This window comes from Notolepis coatsorum (genome assembly GCF_963971535.1).
Source record: "Notolepis coatsorum genome assembly, chromosome: 4".
NCBI classification, from domain to species: domain Eukaryota; kingdom Metazoa; phylum Chordata; class Actinopteri; order Aulopiformes; family Paralepididae; genus Notolepis; species Notolepis coatsorum.
The window spans coordinates 44,927,748-44,946,358 of record NC_140168.1 but is presented as its reverse complement, the minus strand read 5'-3'; the positions used below and the strand labels follow the sequence as shown (position 1 = coordinate 44,946,358).

At 42.6% G+C, this 18,611-nt stretch overlaps 1 protein-coding gene across 1 annotated transcript in view; it reads right to left on the bottom strand.

Moving 5' to 3' along the window:
* Nucleotides 1-17,527, bottom strand: part of LOC311227415 (dolichyl-diphosphooligosaccharide--protein glycosyltransferase subunit STT3B) — a 170,032-nt gene extending 152,505 nt beyond the window's left edge. Inside the window, exon 1 of the mRNA XM_084313049.1 lies at nucleotides 16,966-17,527. Within this exon, the coding sequence (XP_084169175.1) occupies nucleotides 16,966-17,255 (290 nt within the window). The 5' untranslated portion in view covers nucleotides 17,256-17,527. The remainder of the gene's footprint in view (nucleotides 1-16,965) is intronic.
* Between the last annotated feature and the right edge of the window lie 1,084 nt (nucleotides 17,528-18,611).

The window sequence follows — 18,611 nt, the reverse complement described above, 5'->3', positions numbered from 1 at the left end:
GGAAGGAAAAGCTAGACGGCAAAACATCCCCATTCTGCACCCTGCAAGGTGGGAGTATATTGCATAAAGCCCCATCGAAGGGAAAAGCTACTCTAAGCTACAGTAGATTGAAGTAACAAGTGCTTGAAGTACACCGATGCTTTGCAGGTTCCCGGCTGTATATGTACCGCTACGCTTTGCTCGCTTCATATATGATATATCACAGCCGGGCGAATGAACATAAGCTGAGAGGAACTTTACATCTCCCGGGCGACGCTACGTCATGTGATTTCATTTTACTTACTCAGAAGCATTTTATATTACCTGAACATAAAATCCGGGCCAGTTATTTGTCAAGCGCTTAACCCTGAAGTCGTTGAAATGGTCCAGCTTCTCAAACGTTCAATGGAGAGTCTGTCTGTTCACTGGATGAATCGAATGCAATTTTACGTTATAATCAAGATGTCAACCCCCCCAGTAAACACTCTCCATTGAAATGTTGTTTCAACAACTTCAGGGTAAGTCTTTGCCAAATAAGTGACAAATAACCAGTAAACCGATGCTATGATTGAAAGCAGGGTAGGAAGCGTTCGGGAGCAACGGCTAAATTGGTCACACCGATTAAATATTGCCCCCAAATTTGAACAGACAGGGGGAAAAGAAAGAGAAAGCCATCTCTCTCTCTCTCTCTCTCTCTCTCTCGCAAATTTTTTTTTAAATCCCGACATTGCCTGGGATGGGATACTTATCTTCTTCAAGTATACACACTTAAACAAATAACCAAGGTCTCTGGAGGCATAGCAATAGCAATGAATCACTAACAACAACGCAGGCTCCTCCTCTGTGCCGCTGTCCTCCGGCACAGATGGCCGTGGAACACGTGGCCTCCAGGCTGCCTGCTGGCAGGAGGCGCCGCTCGTCACGCGGCTGCCGCACAAGAAGACGTTCACCACCACGCCAACAAATCGGCGGACGCCGGACGGACAATTAATTTGGGGAGAAACAATCAGGGTTGCCAACGAACCTCATTAGAACACCTAAATGACTACCTCACAAGTCATGCACTTGAAAAGGCTCACGTTTGGAATGATTTACATGGGTTTTACTTTTTGTAGATAGAGTACTGAATTTTGCCATCCGGACACATGCAATATGAATATAGAATAATAGAATATTAGTAGGGATGTCCCGATCCGATCACGTGATTTTCCAAAGATCGGGATCGGCAAAGAAATTAAATAAAAATCTGGATTTTTTTTTCTCTTTATTCAACAAACATGACCATGTTCACGTCTTAAACTCATACTGAGGCCTTAGTTTTGGTTTTAAATTGCATATCATTCATTTATTTATTGTCACACAGAGCAGAAGAATTTTGCCAAAACAAACCAATAGTATCCAGCTGCAGAACGGCAGACCAGCCACAATCTCAGACCCAAACGCATTTCCTTTGATTTAATTATACATCAAATGATTTATGTCAAGGATTGCAATGCCTCGCTTGAATGAAGTTAACTTTTCACCTGGATAACGTCAACATTCATTAATTTTTTTTTATTTATTTTTTTTAAATCGGATCGGGAAAGATCGGTATCGGTAGATACTCAAAATCACATGATCGGGATCGGATCAGGAGCAAAAAAACATGATCGGGACATCCCTAAATATAAGGCCTATAAATGACCTTGTTATGAGCCAAGTCATACATCTATGGATCGGACCAAATCGCCTCTTTCCATTGACAGAGTTAAATCTGGATTTAGTACCACCAGGCGCCCGGTACAGGGCTGCAGCAAAAACTGTGAATGAAATCTACTGTAAGTACAGTTACTTTTGTATAATGTCCATAGCTCCGCCATTTTTAACCGGATTGAGACGCGTTTTTTTCCTAGACGTTCACAGAAAGGTAAAGAAACAATATAAGGTGTATTTTATGGCAACAACGTTGAGGTTTGATCGATCCGTGAGATATAAACACGACATTAAAGAAATGGTTGGCCTAACTGTCTGCGGTTGGTGTGAGCTGGGTTGTGTAGTTTTATGAAATGTAGACGTCCATCGAAAGCCCTGGGTCTCCTCTTTCTTAGGACTACAACAATTTCATGACAGTGTCTAAATCACCCGGTTTCCGATGCAATGCACGGAGATTTTTATAAACTCATATTTCGCTAATAATACTTAAAATCATTGCTAAACAAATGTACTGCTGAAAATATACACTTTGACTGCTGTTTGATAGGATTAGGGTCTTTACTCTTGGCTATATTTTTTAAATAAACACATCACTTAATACGTACTGTATTGATCTATTTGTGACGTGAAATAAATCTCGGCCCTGTACCGGCCGATCGGGCTTAACACATCGAGTGCCACGCCCCTTCCGGGAAGTGCATCTGGCCTTGCCGTCCATTAACCCCATGTAAACGCTCACCTTGTTTGTAGAGCTAAACCTATATTTTATATTATAGCTATGGGTCTAATAACGCCGTCGATTGTCAGTGAGTTGCTTCCAGTCAACGTGCAAGAAACAGATTATTTTCTCATCCATACATTTCCGTTTTATACCGTTTTGAATATGAATATAGTTTGGGTGCTTCAGAGTAATTCCAGGAAAAAGACGCGAAAATAGCGTTTTAGTGGAATGCACTTATCAGTCACGTTGTCATTTTTCGCCTGATTATAGAATCTTCCTGAAATCAATGATAGATTATCATTATTATGTATCCTCGTGCATACATGAAATGGGCCCTGGAGCGCGGTGCACTACTACTACTAGTCTATTATAGGCTAAAGGATAAATGAATCGGCTACAGGCCTAATAGTAGCGGTCAATGGTCTTTCTGGGCGGAACACAAGAAGCATTAACGTTATACAGATCAAGCTATGAACGCTTTGCTTGATAACTCGCAAGCCACGCTCAAGTCCTCAAATCTGGATCCATAGGAGAACGAGGTGGGATGGGGATAAGCTCTGAATCAACAGCTGCAGACGAAAGGATATTGTGCAATACAGTACCTAGTGTCAATATGGTACCCGTTAGTGCACTGCAACCTTGCCCAGGCCCGACGGGGCCCGGCGGGTTCGGGCTGGGTAGGGCTTTTTTTTTAATAAATTATTCGGGCTCGGCCGGGCCGCGTGTTGCTTTTTAACAGCGGAGGAGTGCAAGAATGTGACAATGTGACAATGTGACCATGTGACCACGGCAGCGCGAGAGAGCGGCAGTGCGGAAATAGGCTGTCTATTGCCATTCTCTAAGACAAACGCTAACCTTAACCAGCTCCTTAACAGCGCCTAAACTTAACCCTTCTAACCTTAACCAACTCCGAAACAATGCCTAACCTTAACCTTAACCATGCCTAACCTTAACCATAGAAAGAATATTGCCATTCTCTAAGACAAACTCTAACCTTAACCAGCTCCTTAACAGCGCCTAAACTTAACCCTTCTAACCTTAACTAACTCCGAAACAATGCCTAACCTTAACCTTAACCATGCCTAACCTTAACCGGCGAAAGAATACACGTAAAAAAAAAAGAAAAAAATTGATGGGATTCGAACGTCACCAACAGGATCGCAGGACCGCAGCGCTGCCAGGTGAGCTAAGCTTCGAATGAAAATCATGGCGGATTACGGCTACATAATGCCGCAAGCTCTGCGGCCGCCGCGCCTGCCGCAGGGCGTGTCGCAGCCAATCAGGGAAAACGCGGAAGCACTCGGCAGCACTCCTCCGCTGTTAATAAGCAATAGGCGGCCGGGCCCGGGCACCGCCGTTTTTCCTTTTTTTATTGAGTCTTTTTTTTCTTTTTTTTCTCCTTCATATAACTAGGGTTATAGGATAACCTTCGTTAAGATTCATTTTCTCTTTTGCGCCAGAGAAACATTTGGATATAATTACCGCAGCGCGCCGCGCAGGGAGAACTCAGGGGACAAGTTCAACTCGATTGGTTGTGTTGGAATATAGCCAGTTGGCGAACGTTTTAATTTGTTCTTGGGATGTATGTAGCTGGTTGGCGAAGTTTTGTTAACGGTGTTCAACGCGTTGCTGACGTCGTGGTGAGTGATGTTTATTATTTGCTGGGTGCTACCTGTTTTGTTGTGCTTTTCATTATGTTGCGCTCTGCTCGAAATCTGATTTCTGTTTTCTGTTTGTAGGCTATTGTGTGTCGTGTGTGTGTGTGTGTGTGTCAAAGAAGATTCTATAGCCTTCAATACGTTTTACGAGGCTGATGTGTGAGTCAGTCTATAAGCGAGCACTGGGAGAGACGGCATTCTAATAAGAGAGAAACAGGCTATGTAAATGCTTCTTAGTTTTGTTTATTTATTACGTTCATATAAAACCGTGTTTCGAATATTTAAAACAAATACAAAAAAAATTATATTTTAATAATAATAATAATAATTTTTTTCTGGGTTTTTTTCGGGTTTTTTCGGGCTTAAAATATTATTTACAGTCGGGCTTATTTTCGGGCAGGGCCTGAAGTTCACGGGCTCGGGCTTTATTTCAAGGCCCTTGCAGACCACTAGTACCCGTCAATACGGTACCTAGTGTCAATACGGTACCTAGTGTCAATACGGTACCTAGTGTCAATACGGTACCTAGTGTCAATAGGGTACCTAGTGGCAATACGGTACCTAGTGTCAATACGGTACCTAGTGTCAATACGGTACCTAGTGTCAATACGGTACCTAGTGTCAATAGTCAATACGGTACCTAGTGTCAATAGGGTACCTAGTGTCAATACGGTACCTAGTGTCAATACGGTACCTAGTGTCAATAGTCAATACGGTACCTAGTGTCAATACGGTACCTAGTGTCAATAGTCAATACGGTACCTAGTGTCAATAGTCAATACGGTACCTAGTGTCAATGCTTCAACTGTTGTTATGGCAGAGGACAAAGGGGGGAGGAGCTGTTGTTATGGGGAGACAGACTCTAGGACTCTACTCCAAATGTTAAGGGCTAATGTGTCCTCCTGTGTGTGTGACATGCCGTGTCTCAGGCCTATGTGTGAGGACTGAAACCAGAAGGTTTGTATGCTATGCAAACAGTTATTTTTTTATCAAGCTCCCCTGGGCTCTGGACCCCCGCCAGAACCGGCTCAGCTCCAACTCCGTGGTGCAGGTGCCCGGGGATGGATTTGTCACACATGCCACACATTCTGGCCACATATGCACCCCCCCCACGCTCGGCGGTACCACCCTCTGGGAGGCCCGGTCGGGAAATGGCAGTTAATCATCAGGGGCTTAGCATCAATTCCCTTGATTGAGGAGAAGACGGAAAGTAAAGAAATGTATCAAAAGTGCAAACAGGGAGAATAAGAAGCATGCGTGCTGTTGTGTGTGTGCGTGTGTGTCGTCATCTGATATGAACACTGTGGCTGACAGGAGGCCTGGTCTCTGTGTTGTCTGGAGTGGAGAGATGAAGGAGAGCTAGAGCCAAAATGCAATCATTGCCTCTTTGGCACCATAACCCGTCTGCTGCAAAATGATGAGCACCGACCGAAGAGCTTAAGCGAAGTTCAATTATGCAACAGACCGGTCTTGTTTAGAGGGCATCAATACCCAGTTACGTTTTTGCAGATTTGCTAAAATGTTAAAAATAATTGTTTATATGAAAAACACTTGATGTCTAGCAGCATCTTCTTATGCATATCTCAGTCTGAGATTAAAACCCTCATAGATGGATATGGAAACAATTGTTAAATCCTCGCCTGGGCTAATCCGGGTCTAGAAAAATCAACCGTTAATGCCCTCTGTAGATCTTTTCGACAGCGTGCAATTTGACACCATCTCCCCACATGAATATTTCATTAGCTGTTGAGACAGTCACAGACTTTTCTGCAGATCACCTCTTAAACTGCCTGGTAGAAAGATCAAGTACCAACTGTTGTTACCCTATAGGCCTAGGGGTGGGAGGGAAATCGATACGTAGTAGTATCACAATACTTTGCGTGGCGATACAGGGACGGCAAGTATCGATATTTAATTATTCATTTTTTGCATTGTTCATTTCAATACCTGTAATAGTACAGTAGTCCACACACACACATGTGCATTCAGTTAAGTTGGAATATGACTGTAATACAAACAGTTCAGTTTGTCAGGTACATGCAACACAGATTACAGTGTTTACATCTGTCTGTTTGAGAAAATACCATGTTCTGCAATAAAAATTATTGAAGTGAGATGAACAGACTGAACTTTATTTTATTAGATAAAACATGTTGACAGTTTTACTTTGCAGTTGAAAAAAGGTAATAAATTAAATGTGAAAAAAAACTAAAAAAAATTATAATAATATTTCGCAATACTCAGCGTATCGCGATATATTTCGTATCGCAATACTATCGTATCGTGACGCAAGTATCGCAATAGTAATCGTATCGTGAGGTCTCTGGTGATTCCCACCCCTATATAGGCCTATGCTAGCCTACAGTGTCTGTTACCCTATACTACTGCACTAGCCTACAGTCTGTTACCTATACTACTGCACTAGCCTACAGTCTGTTACCTATACTACTGCACTAGCCTACAGTCTGTTACCTATACTACTGCACTAGCCTACAGTCTGTTACCTATACTACTGCACTAGCCTACAGTCTGTTACCCTATACTACTGCACTAGCCTACAGTCTGTTACCCTATACTACTGCACTAGCCTACAGTCTGTTACCCTATACTACTGCACTAGCCTACAGTCTGTTACCTATACTACTGCACTAGCCTACAGTCTGTTACCCTATACTACTGCACTAGCCTACAGTCTGTTACCTATACTACTGCACTAGCCTACAGTCTGTTACCTATACTACTGCACTAGCCTACAGTCTGTTACCTATACTACTGCACTAGCCTACAGTCTGTTACCTATACTACTGCACTAGCCTACAGTCTGTTACCTATACTACTGCACTAGCCTACAGTCTGTTACCCTATACTACTGCACTAGCCTACAGTCTGTTACCCTATACTACTGCACTAGCCTACAGTCTGTTACCCTATACTACTGCACTAGCCTACAGTCTGTTACCTATACTACTGCACTAGCCTACAGTCTGTTACCTATACTACTGCACTAGCCTACAGTCTGTTACCCTATACTACTGCACTAGCCTAGTCTGTTATCCTATACTACTGCACTAGCCTACAGTCTGTTACCTATACTACTGCACTAGCCTAGTCTGTTATCCTATACTACTGCACTAGCCTAGTCTGTTACCTATACTACTGCACTAGCCTACAGTCTGTTACCTATACTACTGCACTAGCCTACAGTCTGTTACCTATACTACTGCACTAGCCTACAGTCTGTTACCCTATACTACTGCACTAGCCTACAGTCTGTTACCTATACTACTGCACTAGCCTACAGTCTGTTACCTATACTACTGCACTAGCCTACAGTCTGTTACCTATACTACTGCACTAGCCTACAGTCTGTTACCCTATACTACTGCACTAGCCTACAGTCTGTTACCCTATACTACTGCACTAGCCTACAGTCTGTTACCCTATACTACTGCACTAGCCTACAGTCTGTTACCTATACTACTGCACTAGCCTACAGTCTGTTACCTATACTACTGCACTAGCCTACAGTCTGTTACCTATACTACTGCACTAGCCTACAGTCTGTTACCCTATACTACTGCACTAGCCTACAGTATGTTACCTATACTACTGCACTAGCCTACAGTCTGTTACCCTATACTACTGCACTAGCCTACAGTCTGTTACCCTATACTACTGCACTAGCCTACAGAGTGCTGCACTTGCAGCCACTCTTGGGTTGGAGTAATCCACTTTGATTTAGGATTGATGTTTTATAGAGAGAGGAGAGGGGGGAGAGAGAGAGACAGAGTGTGGGTGGGTGGGTGGGTGAGCATTCCACCATCTCCACTACTATAATACTAGAAACTTTTAGAAAAACACAAGGTGGTAAAATCGCCTGCGGTTTTATAGATGTAATGTTAGTGGTGGCAGGGATGGAACATTTCTGCCTCTCTTAAGCACTTAACATCCCTGAGGGGCCCTGAGCCAAAGAAAGCTATTATTGAAAGTGATTCGGAAGCCTTTTGCAGGGAAAGAAAAGAACACAATAGCTTTCTGATGTTCACACATTTTTCTTCAGATGGACACTTTGGTGGCCTGCCTATAATTTTTAGCACTGTGAAAACATCTCTGACAACTAAGATATTGGATGTTTTGTTTTTTTACAGACCGTTTATCAAAGTTAAAACATCAAATCCAGGTCTTACAAGAACAGTTTAACGTTAAGTAAGAACCTTCTACAGAGGTACACCCGAGGGCATGCTGACTGGATGCATCACTGCCTGGTATGGAAACTGCTCTGCCCTCACCACAAAGCGCTACAGAGGGTTGTGACTCGTGAGGACAGCCCAGAACATCAGTGGAGCAAGCTTCCCTCCATCCAGGAGATATACAACGGAACGTATGTCAACAAATCCTGCAGGATCATCAAAGACCCCAAACACCCCAACCACAAACTGTTCACCCGATGCTGCACAGAAAACAGTACTACAGCATCACGGCCTGGACCAGCAGACTCCCGGACAGTTTTTTCCACACAGGCAATCAAACTCATTAACATTAACACATTGTCTGCCAGGCATTATGCCCATCCTTATGCGCAGTCTGCCAGTGCTGTAACCCTATGGAGATTAGGGATGTCCCGATCCGATCACTTGATCGGGGCCGATCACTAGGGATGGGTACCGAATTCGGTTATTTTGAGGTACTGAACCGAAACACGTCGGTACTACCGAGTATCGATTCAAGTGAGATACCGGGGGGATTTTTTTTTTTTTTTTTTTACCTTTTTTATTTTCATGTCAACGTTCACACGCACAATATATGCTTACCTAGGATTTGACTTGATTCAACAACAAAGCAGTTGGAGCAATGGCAAGCCGAAAACGGTCGAAATTGTAGTTATTTGAAGTTAGGATTTTTTTTAGACTAAAGTACCGAAAAAAGGTACCGTTGGGTACCGGTATCGATTCACAGGTACCGGTACCGTATCGGTTCAAATGTGAAAGGTACCCATCCCTACCGATCACGTGATTTTCAGAGGATCGGGATTTTATTTAATTAAAAAAATATATATATCGGGAGTAAAAAAAATATTATTCAACAAACATGACCATGGCATGTTCACATCTTAAACTCATACTGAGGCCTTCGTTTTGGTTTTAAATTACATATCATTCATTTATTTATTGTCACAGAGCAGAAGAAGTTTCCTCATTTTACTTTTCCGTCAAGGCCAACTGAAGAAACCATTGTGCTCGCCAGCCCGGAAAACACGTGGATTATGTATTTACAGTAACCAACACTAATAAATAAGCGTGATCGATATTTGGAATGGCGATCAGGAATTGGAATAATCTTTTTGGATAACATCTGATCTGAGGTAAGGAATTTATTTTACCAGTCTTAGGATAATCAGAGCTATTTTCACAGAGATATAAGCATTTGCCCTATGCGTGTGTGTGGCTGTGATCGCTTATGAGGAAATGAGAGAATCGATTTTTCAGCCCGCTTCTATAGCGTGCATAACTACACATATACTATCGATAATCTAGCGTTTATTTGAAAACGATTCATAAATAGGCCGAAAAATGACAACGTGTTTGTGTATGCCAGAATATTCCAGTAAATGCCTTTTATCACGGAATCTTTATATTTTCCTTGAAAACGAGGGCTTTTCAAAATGCTATAAAACGGAAATGAAGCGATTAAAAAACAATCCGTTTCGACAATGTTGACTGCAAACAAGTCATTGATAATCAACGGGCAGATTAGACACATAGCCATAATTTAAGACAGAGATTATGCGTTCACAACGCCATCATTGAAGTGGGTGGTGGCATTTAACCATGCTTTACCATGTTAATGGCCGGCACTGAAAGTGTTAATAAACCAGCTAACATTAGCTAGCAATCTTTCTTTACCACAATATCATTTTGTTCTTTACCTGTAACGTTATTTCACACTTTTTTCATCAGTCTCTTGTTGTGAAACTGAACTACGATTACGAGTATAAATATGCGATCGGTGATCGGTGATAATGCTTTATTTTCGCCGATCGTCAAAACCGATCTCACTCGCTGAGTTCTGTCTCAGACACCGGGAGCTGCACTCACTCCCACACAGTGGTGCGGCGTCTGCTCCTCCCTCCAGCCCCTTCCGCGCGCATGTAAACACGGGTCTAGTCTAGTGGGACGGGAGGACGGCGTCTCCCTGAGCCAACGTTAGCTACCGTTACAAAATGACCCAGTCAACCATTCACTTCCAGTCCAATACATGAGGCATTGTCTAACCGAACGGTATCTAGCCGGCCAGCTACCGATAGCTCCTGACATCAACAAACGCTCCAGCAAGTCTAGTAGAGACGTGTATGATACCTCAGCTAGCTCACGTTAGCTGACGCCAGCTCACTGTTCAAAACGAAATGTCCCACTTAACTAAATAGTTCACCGAGGCGCTGTATCAACGTTATATAGCCGGCCAGCAGTAGCCAGATAGCTCCTGATATCAATGTTTTATAACACTCATTCGATGCGTATTCGAGCTGAGAGATTTATATATATATATATATATAATTTTTTATTAATTTTTTTATCAAAAACGATCGGTATCGGATCGGCCGATATGGCTCACGACGATCGGTGGCAAAAAACGTGATCGGGGCATCCCTAATGATCGGTATACATTATGCTTCATCATGCGTGAAGGAAAGGGGGGGGGGGGTCATTTATAATTCCTTGATCGTCAGTAACGGCTTTATTTAGTATGGGTTGATATGTTGATCCGATGGATTGCTGTGAAATTAATAAACAATCGGGCTGAAGATAACGTTATATTCCTCTTACCGTTCGCCGATGAGACTGGAGGAAAAATATTCCAATTATTTGACGTCGATCTGCTAGATCCATTTCCCGTTTGTATGACGCAATAAACGCTGAAATCATATTGATTATTGCGTTTCGAAAGCGATCCCATGCACTCGAGTGTGTATCTAGACAGGGTCCAGCTGCAGTCCCGGAGGGAGGCTGGATGAATTATGAATGCCATGGCGAAAAAAAAATGAAATATTGATCCCAAAAACGAGTTAACTAGTTTCTGGTGCACAACGCATGCCAGGCGGGCAATAATGAGTATACTAGTTTTTGGCGTCCAATGTGTTAACGGCCTGCTACCCATCTGTGTTGGCAAAATTAAAACAAAAAATTATCTCACTATATTATCTAGGTATATGCGATGAGACTAAAATATTCTAATTCTGATGATTAGAAACACCAAGTAACCCATATAATAATCTCATGTGTGTGTGATCTTCTCCTGTCCATAAGCCAAACTTCTCTCAGACTTCTAGTTGCTTTGACAGCCAATAAAGGGTTAATGAACGTGGTCCTGGGGGAACTACTATATGAGTGGGACCTGGCCGCCTGGCAAACATTCCACCACGCACACATCCCGCTCTCTCGTCTTGTGCCTCCGAGGACTTTGCCAATAAAATACCCAAGGAGTAACTGTGTGTGCAGCACACGTTAAGCACTGCATGATTCTGACAGAAGTCAAAGCACTTTGATTGCTAAATTAATTGATATACACACACAGCCAAATTAATTGATATACACACAGCCATTACTACATCGTGTATTAATTAGTACTTGAAAGACTTGTCAAATATTCTGCAGGATGAGATACTAATGCTTAGCAACAACTTGAATACAAGCAATGACTTGTATTTAACACTTTGATTGCCATGGTTAAATTCATGATATACCATCCCTTGCCAGCTCTATTTAACATGGAGAAGTTCCCCTTCTTTGCAGGGCTATAACTTTTTTAATTCTATTGCTAGATTGCCATTATTAGGGCCCATTCAATGTCCTATATGTATTGTTCATGGTGTAGCAACGTTAAACTTTTTCATTCACATATTCATACTAAAATATGGTCTAAAGTATAAGTATGTTTTCATCTCTTTCTGCAGCTTTCTCCAGAACGTGATTTATAGCCCCAAATGCATTATATTGATGATCAAATACAGTTTGGTAGGAATCTGTGCGAGATCAACAATTTCAACTGGACGTACTTCTAAAATTTACTACACGTCATCTGATGTTGACCGGATGGGCGAGGGGGCGTTTATAATTCCGTGGGCAACGTTATACGATTCATCTAATGTGGGTCATATGTTCATCATAGCAGTTTATATCGAACACGGTAATACTACACGCTAAAACTCACCCCAGTCTCCTCGGGCCGTTGGGCGATCAGCGTGGAGAAGACAGTTTTCAATTATGGGATGTTGAAATGCCCGATCTATTTCCAGGGTGTATAATAGTATATACGTCCAAATCATGTTTTTTCGAGTTATTTCCACCGATCGATGTTCACTGTGTGAAGAGAGAGTCTCTCTAACATTAGCGAGTGCCCGGACCACATAAGGAGTGAGTCCTGCCGGTTCAAAGGTTGACATCCGGTTTCGATCTGCCGATCGGCCACCAGATGGCGCTCTTGAACCGCTAGAGGGTTGAGAGGAGATCAGCACTGTGTGTCAAGGCTGCGGAGGGGAAATATGATTTCGATCACAGATTTTTGAAATATTGATATCAAAGACGAGTTACGGCGTCCTCTGCAACTTGAGCATGGCGGGGAATGACGAGTTCCGGCGTTTTCGGCAGTTAAAGTGTTAAGTGGAACTTGATTTGTCGAAAATCTCTTGCTTTGGAACCTCACTGTGGCACGGCTCCCTGGTTGGAAATGGTGGGCTTGAAAATCGCAGTTGTCAATATTGGGATGCAAAAAAGATCTTGTTAATTATGCAGTTCTTGCACACGTGTGCGCTTACAGGGCTGTACCACGCTAAGCTTTTTCACTAGGGGCACACCTGCCCCTAAATGAGAAATTTAGGGACAAAAAATATTTTTTAGGGGCAAATTTTTAAATAACAATTTTACCATTATTAAAAAAATATGTTCCTCCTGCCTCATTACTGTGGTCCTTTTATTTAACATTTAAGTGCGTTTGTTTTCAGGTTTGTATCTTTTATAATGAACCAACTGAGAAAGTGTGTAAATCACTAATAGAACAAAAACAACAAACTGTGTGTGTGTGTGTGTGTGTGTGTGTGCGCGCGCTTGTGTGGTGCTCCTTGAATGAGATCACCACAACACACACACACCATTAATCAGGAGGACAAGAAACTCTGCATAAATTTGTTTCACAATGAAAAGTGCTTTAGAAATCAAATGAATTATTATTATTGTAAATAACCCCATGAAAGTTTTATTATTTGTATGGGTAATTACCTGCTACTGGTTTCAGTGTGTGCCTAAAGTGATCAATGTGTTGGGCCGTTTATAGAGATCTATGCCAATTAATGTTTATGTATATCCGGGACTTTTTTTTATAAGAATTGAGAGGTATTTGTATATGTGACCTTTATTTTGAAAACTGTTGCAACGCAACCTTATTTACATTTGCGCTTTTGACAGTGAAATGATCAGTCCAACTTAGCTCGAAGGAAAGACTAATAAAAAAGGTTTAATTGACCCGTATGAGGCTCTTACGGTAGGACTTTGTTTATAGAAGTGGAATGTAATGTGTGTGTTTAAAAAATAATAAAAAAAATAAAATACAAAGAAGTGGAATGTAATACTATGCAATACGAGAAATAAACAGTGATTTTACCAGCAGTAAAGTTGCAAGCCACTTTCATTTCATATATGGGGAACCGACAATTATTAGTATTATCTTATTTGCATATTGTCTCATTATTAGATAGATAGGATAGATAAGATAGATAGATAGATACTTTATTGATCCGCGGTGTCAATTTAAGTAGACAGTATTTCACGTCCTAATAGTGGGGTACTCACGTAATGCATGGCTGAACGTTAGAAGTTTCCGTGTCCCCGTCAATCAATCATCACATCAATCATCATCATCTTATCATCTCTCCACATCGGACGTGGTTGTCATAAAATGGACTGATATCCATTATCCACTCCGTTGTTCTTGCGGAGCAAGAGCCATATTATATTATTGAAAGGAAGCGGCCACATTCAGTTTCGTTTCGCTAGGAATTATGAGATTTGGTGTTGGATGTATAGACTACGCAGACAGGGACATGGTCTTTAATCGCATGATAGACTACAAGTACCAAGTATATAGCGTGACCCAGATTCACTTCACGCAAATCTTTTTTTCACTCAGGCTATCGCAGTAAGTTCATTCATTGCCGACAGATTCTTTCATAGCACCACGACATTGTGTCGCACTGTACAGCCTTGGTTGTAGGCTAATGTTTTAAATATTTTTTATCCAATTTGTATGGATTAATTTAGGAGTGAAATGGGAATGAAGGGTTGAAATCTCTACTCGCAACGTTGCTACCAGATATAATATTTCAATCGCAACGGCCAAATTAAGGGGCAATTTGCGACGATTTCGTCGCACTGTACAGCCCTGGCTTCCTTAGGACCCAGCTCAGTATCTTCCCATCAGAGAGAGACAGAGTGGGTTTTATTACCCGACAGAACAGAGGTTGGATAACTTGACAGGTTCCATGTAGCAATGCTGGTCCAACGCACACGTGCACACCCCACATGTACCTCTCCATACAGCCTGCCCTGCACACTGGTCAATAGCTGGGCAGATGTTACAGTGGACATGGAATATAATCAACACTGGGAGTCGTATTGAAAGTCTCTTCCTCCAAGGAGCAGCAAAAGCAGCTTCAGCAAATATTGAACAACAGGGATACATGCGAGAGGGAGAGTCCAGTGTGCAGCCACAGTAACACCCTGTGCTGAAACCATTGACCGACTTATTGACTACCGGTGGTGAGGTTTTGTCTGACGATAAGTGAGGGAGGTGGTTTCGGAAACCGCCAATCAATTTTAAGTGGAGAAACAAGTTTGGATGCAATGACAACAACCTGCGCTACGTTTTGCATGGATGAGATTAGGAAAATGTCAAGTTCATTGCCATGGACAAACATGGACCTTGTTATACCATTTAATATACCAAATATTAGGAGAGCAAAATGAGAAGAGCCGGATAAACAAGTCACTCATGCTAGGTGCGTGGCTGCAAATCGTTTTTGGCAATGTTTGCTTTATTGTTATGCTTGACATTTTTCTCCACAGATAAATTCAATCCCAGGTCTTCCAAACGACCCGCTTGTTAAACGCAATGGTTAGCTGCAGATAACACAAGACTCTACGCCAAGCAATAGCAATAGCAGCAAAGATGCCATATCTCTCATCATGACAATACACAGAAGTGAATGTAAAAAATTGTATTAAAAGAAGTTATTTTAAAAAGGAATGCTTTGAGAGAAAAACACTTCCGAGTGGTAAGCAGGACAAACACTTGTTTAACCCTTTCAGTGCCACACTACCAAACGGTTAACCCTTTCACGGCGACAATACACAGAAGGTTAACCCTTTCAAGGGTTAATCTGAAGTGAAGACCCTGGTCACAGAACAGCTCCCACAGTCCTCGTGTTACAGGGCATGTAGTAGAACGTTACCATACACCTCCACAGAACTCCCATAGAGGAATGAATGAAAACTTTATTTAACAGATTGCAGAATGGGTACAATACAGTACGGCTCAATACACACAATTGTTAAGGGGATGCAGACCAGAGAAATATGTTTGTCTTGTTTACATCAGGGTCCCCCATTTTCAATTCATAGTGAAATGCCTTAACCCTTTCACTACCAAAGGGTTAACCCTTTCACTGGGACAATATAGAAGGTTAACCCTTTCACTACCACACTACAGACTGTGAACCGTCTGTAGTGTGGTAGTGAAAGGTTAACCTTCTGTAGTGTGGTAGTGAAAGGGTTAAAGAGTGTGATCAGTCAGTGACGCTGACCACCCAGGAAGTTAATCAGATATGAAGGCGGTGGGAAAGAAAATACAGATTCCAAAGGTTGAAAGGCAACATTTGCACCCAAAGCCGGGTGCCTCATTAACATTGTTAGTAACGTGCATTTCTTTTAGCATAATTCAATCACAAAATCAGGTGCATGCTATTGAAACGTGTTGAACTGGAGATCCTTGAGCAAGAATAAGGACGTTTGAATGAGTGACTGTAGTTAGTAGTGTGACAATGGCGACTAGGTAGACGACTGACGACTCCTTATGAAACTCTGACCTAGACTCGGAGCAGAAATGATTTCACTCATGCATGCAGTGCAGCCAGTATGAATGGGAATGAGTAGAAAGAACAGTTACTATTCTGAATAACCATAGATGACCGACCAGGTCAGACCGTTATTATTAGCTTCCGGGTTTTAATCCCTTTGCCGTCATCATACGAAGCGCATCTGCCACTTTATTTATGTGTTTATGCATGACTGGAAATCAGTCCAGTTTTATCCGAACTAGAAACGCACGGATCGGATCGCTAAAACATTATATTACGTTATAATGTTTTTTGTAATGCTAAACATCTCAAGTACTCTTATTATTATTATAATGTCGGGAGCCAGATTGTCATGGTGACGTGTAAAGCCATCTTCCGCATTATTACCAGCATGTTGGATATATTTGAACTTCACTTGACGTTTGAATTGAATAACTTCCCCCTAAATTCCAAGTACGGAAGTGGCAATATAAACATCAAAATAGGTGATGTATCGGGCGCCAATCATTCCCGTGTGTGCAGTTATGTGAACCTGATGATGCTCACAGACGTTATTATTATTTTCCTAATCTAAATCAGGTTTGAACCACAATGTGATGATAGATAGCTAGTAGCAGCGGATCACGAGGAAGCAGCCAGCAGCATGACAGACAGGCAGCTCCAACGGTTAGCTAGCCGACCCCCCTATAGCACCACTTTGTTGCTCGCCTGATAGCATCATTAGTTAGTGCTTTTTTGGGTGACCGGTTACCGGAGCAGCTTGCAGGTTGACTCGTCGCTATATAGCTTACCATGGATCAAACTCGTGGATGATGCTCTCGAACCGGATGACTGCGAACAGTCTGGCGCTGAACCCTGCCAGCCAGGCCAGGAACAGAATGGTGAAGGAGAGTAAAGACTGCCATCCCGCCGGCTGTGTCAGTCCACCAACAGAGAGGCCTACTTTGCTGCCCCCTCCTCCTCCTCCTCCCGCCGCGCTCGGTCGGCTGGTTCCTCCATGCTGCACCAAGCTAGTCGCGGCACTCGGGGACGCCGCTTTGTGCTGCTTGCTGCCGTCGCCGGCTGCGTGGAGCTCCGCCATTTCTGCCCGCTGTGTCACGCGCTGTCAGTGGATCCGCTAGAGCGCCCTCCTCCTCCTGCTGCCACGCGCTCCTCCTCCCGTCTCCTTCTCGCTGCTCCGTCCCGACCGCGCGGCTCCTCCTTGGTTTAACCTCCTCGTTTCCTTTCTATGTCCCCCCCTGTCCAGGGTTTTTATTCTAAAACGCGTCGCTAGAGCGAAGAACAACCGTTACTTTTACATCCCAAACGCACACTCATGCCCGAGATAGAAAGCCCTGCGAAACTCTCCGCTATCCTCCGCTTGAATGCGTGGAGGTTGAATGCCGGCGGGTGGGGAGGGAGGGGTGGGGTGGGCGGGCCGATAGGAAGCGCTGTCAGCCTCTCACAGAACGACAGGTACGAGAGGGCGGAGCCAAAGACGCCGAACGGATGGGTGTTCGGTAGCCAATGTGGGACAAGAGAGGGTTGATAGACGGACTATTTCGCCAATGAGAGTATTACACCAAATTCAGATTGAAATCCCCCTATTTTATATGAAAATGAAAACATTCGGATGTCCATTCTATATAAAAATCCGTATTAGCCAGTTTTATAGACTTCAATAACGCATGTTGTTACAAAGAGAAAATAAAGTACACAGACAGGTCCATAGGAGGGTGAAATTTCCTTAAATGCAGACGGGAAAAAACCATAGGCTGCTGTGTGAAGATAAATGTTCTTCATGAGTGTAATATTTCTGTTGCCCTTGGATGTTCCGGGCAGAGAGATGGGTGATAATAAAGATTGATGTCTTTTCATCATTATTTTGCCCCCCGCCCCCCCCCCCCCCCCCCCAAGACAAGAGCACAGCATTCATCATTCTGTGAAAGTCAGCCTGTCTGTAGCAAAGCACATCATGAGGATATCTATGAAAATTGGAATGCTACATATGTAAATTTGTTTGTATTATTATTTCAAATAAATTAAATAAGAGTTGATTGATTGCTATTCATTTCATGTCCGCAATAACCAATTTATTCTAAACTACGAGATAAGAACGAGGAAATGTTATGATATATGTGTGGAAGGTGTGATGCTTAACGAGGAGAAGTTTACTAACAATATCAGAATACAAAACAAACGAAAGGACCTAGGACTACTAATACAACGAAGGAAAACAAGAAAACGACAGGGAAGGCAGGTACAACACAGGGAAAACAAGGAGACAGTGACGCCACAAAGATCCCAACAAACCACAAGCAATAAATACAGACACTAATTAACACTGATTACAATGGAAAACACCTGGGGGAAGAAGACACTAGAACAAATACAATAAACAACAATCCCGAACAAGGACTAAACTAAAACAACACACAGAATCAAAATGCCAACACAG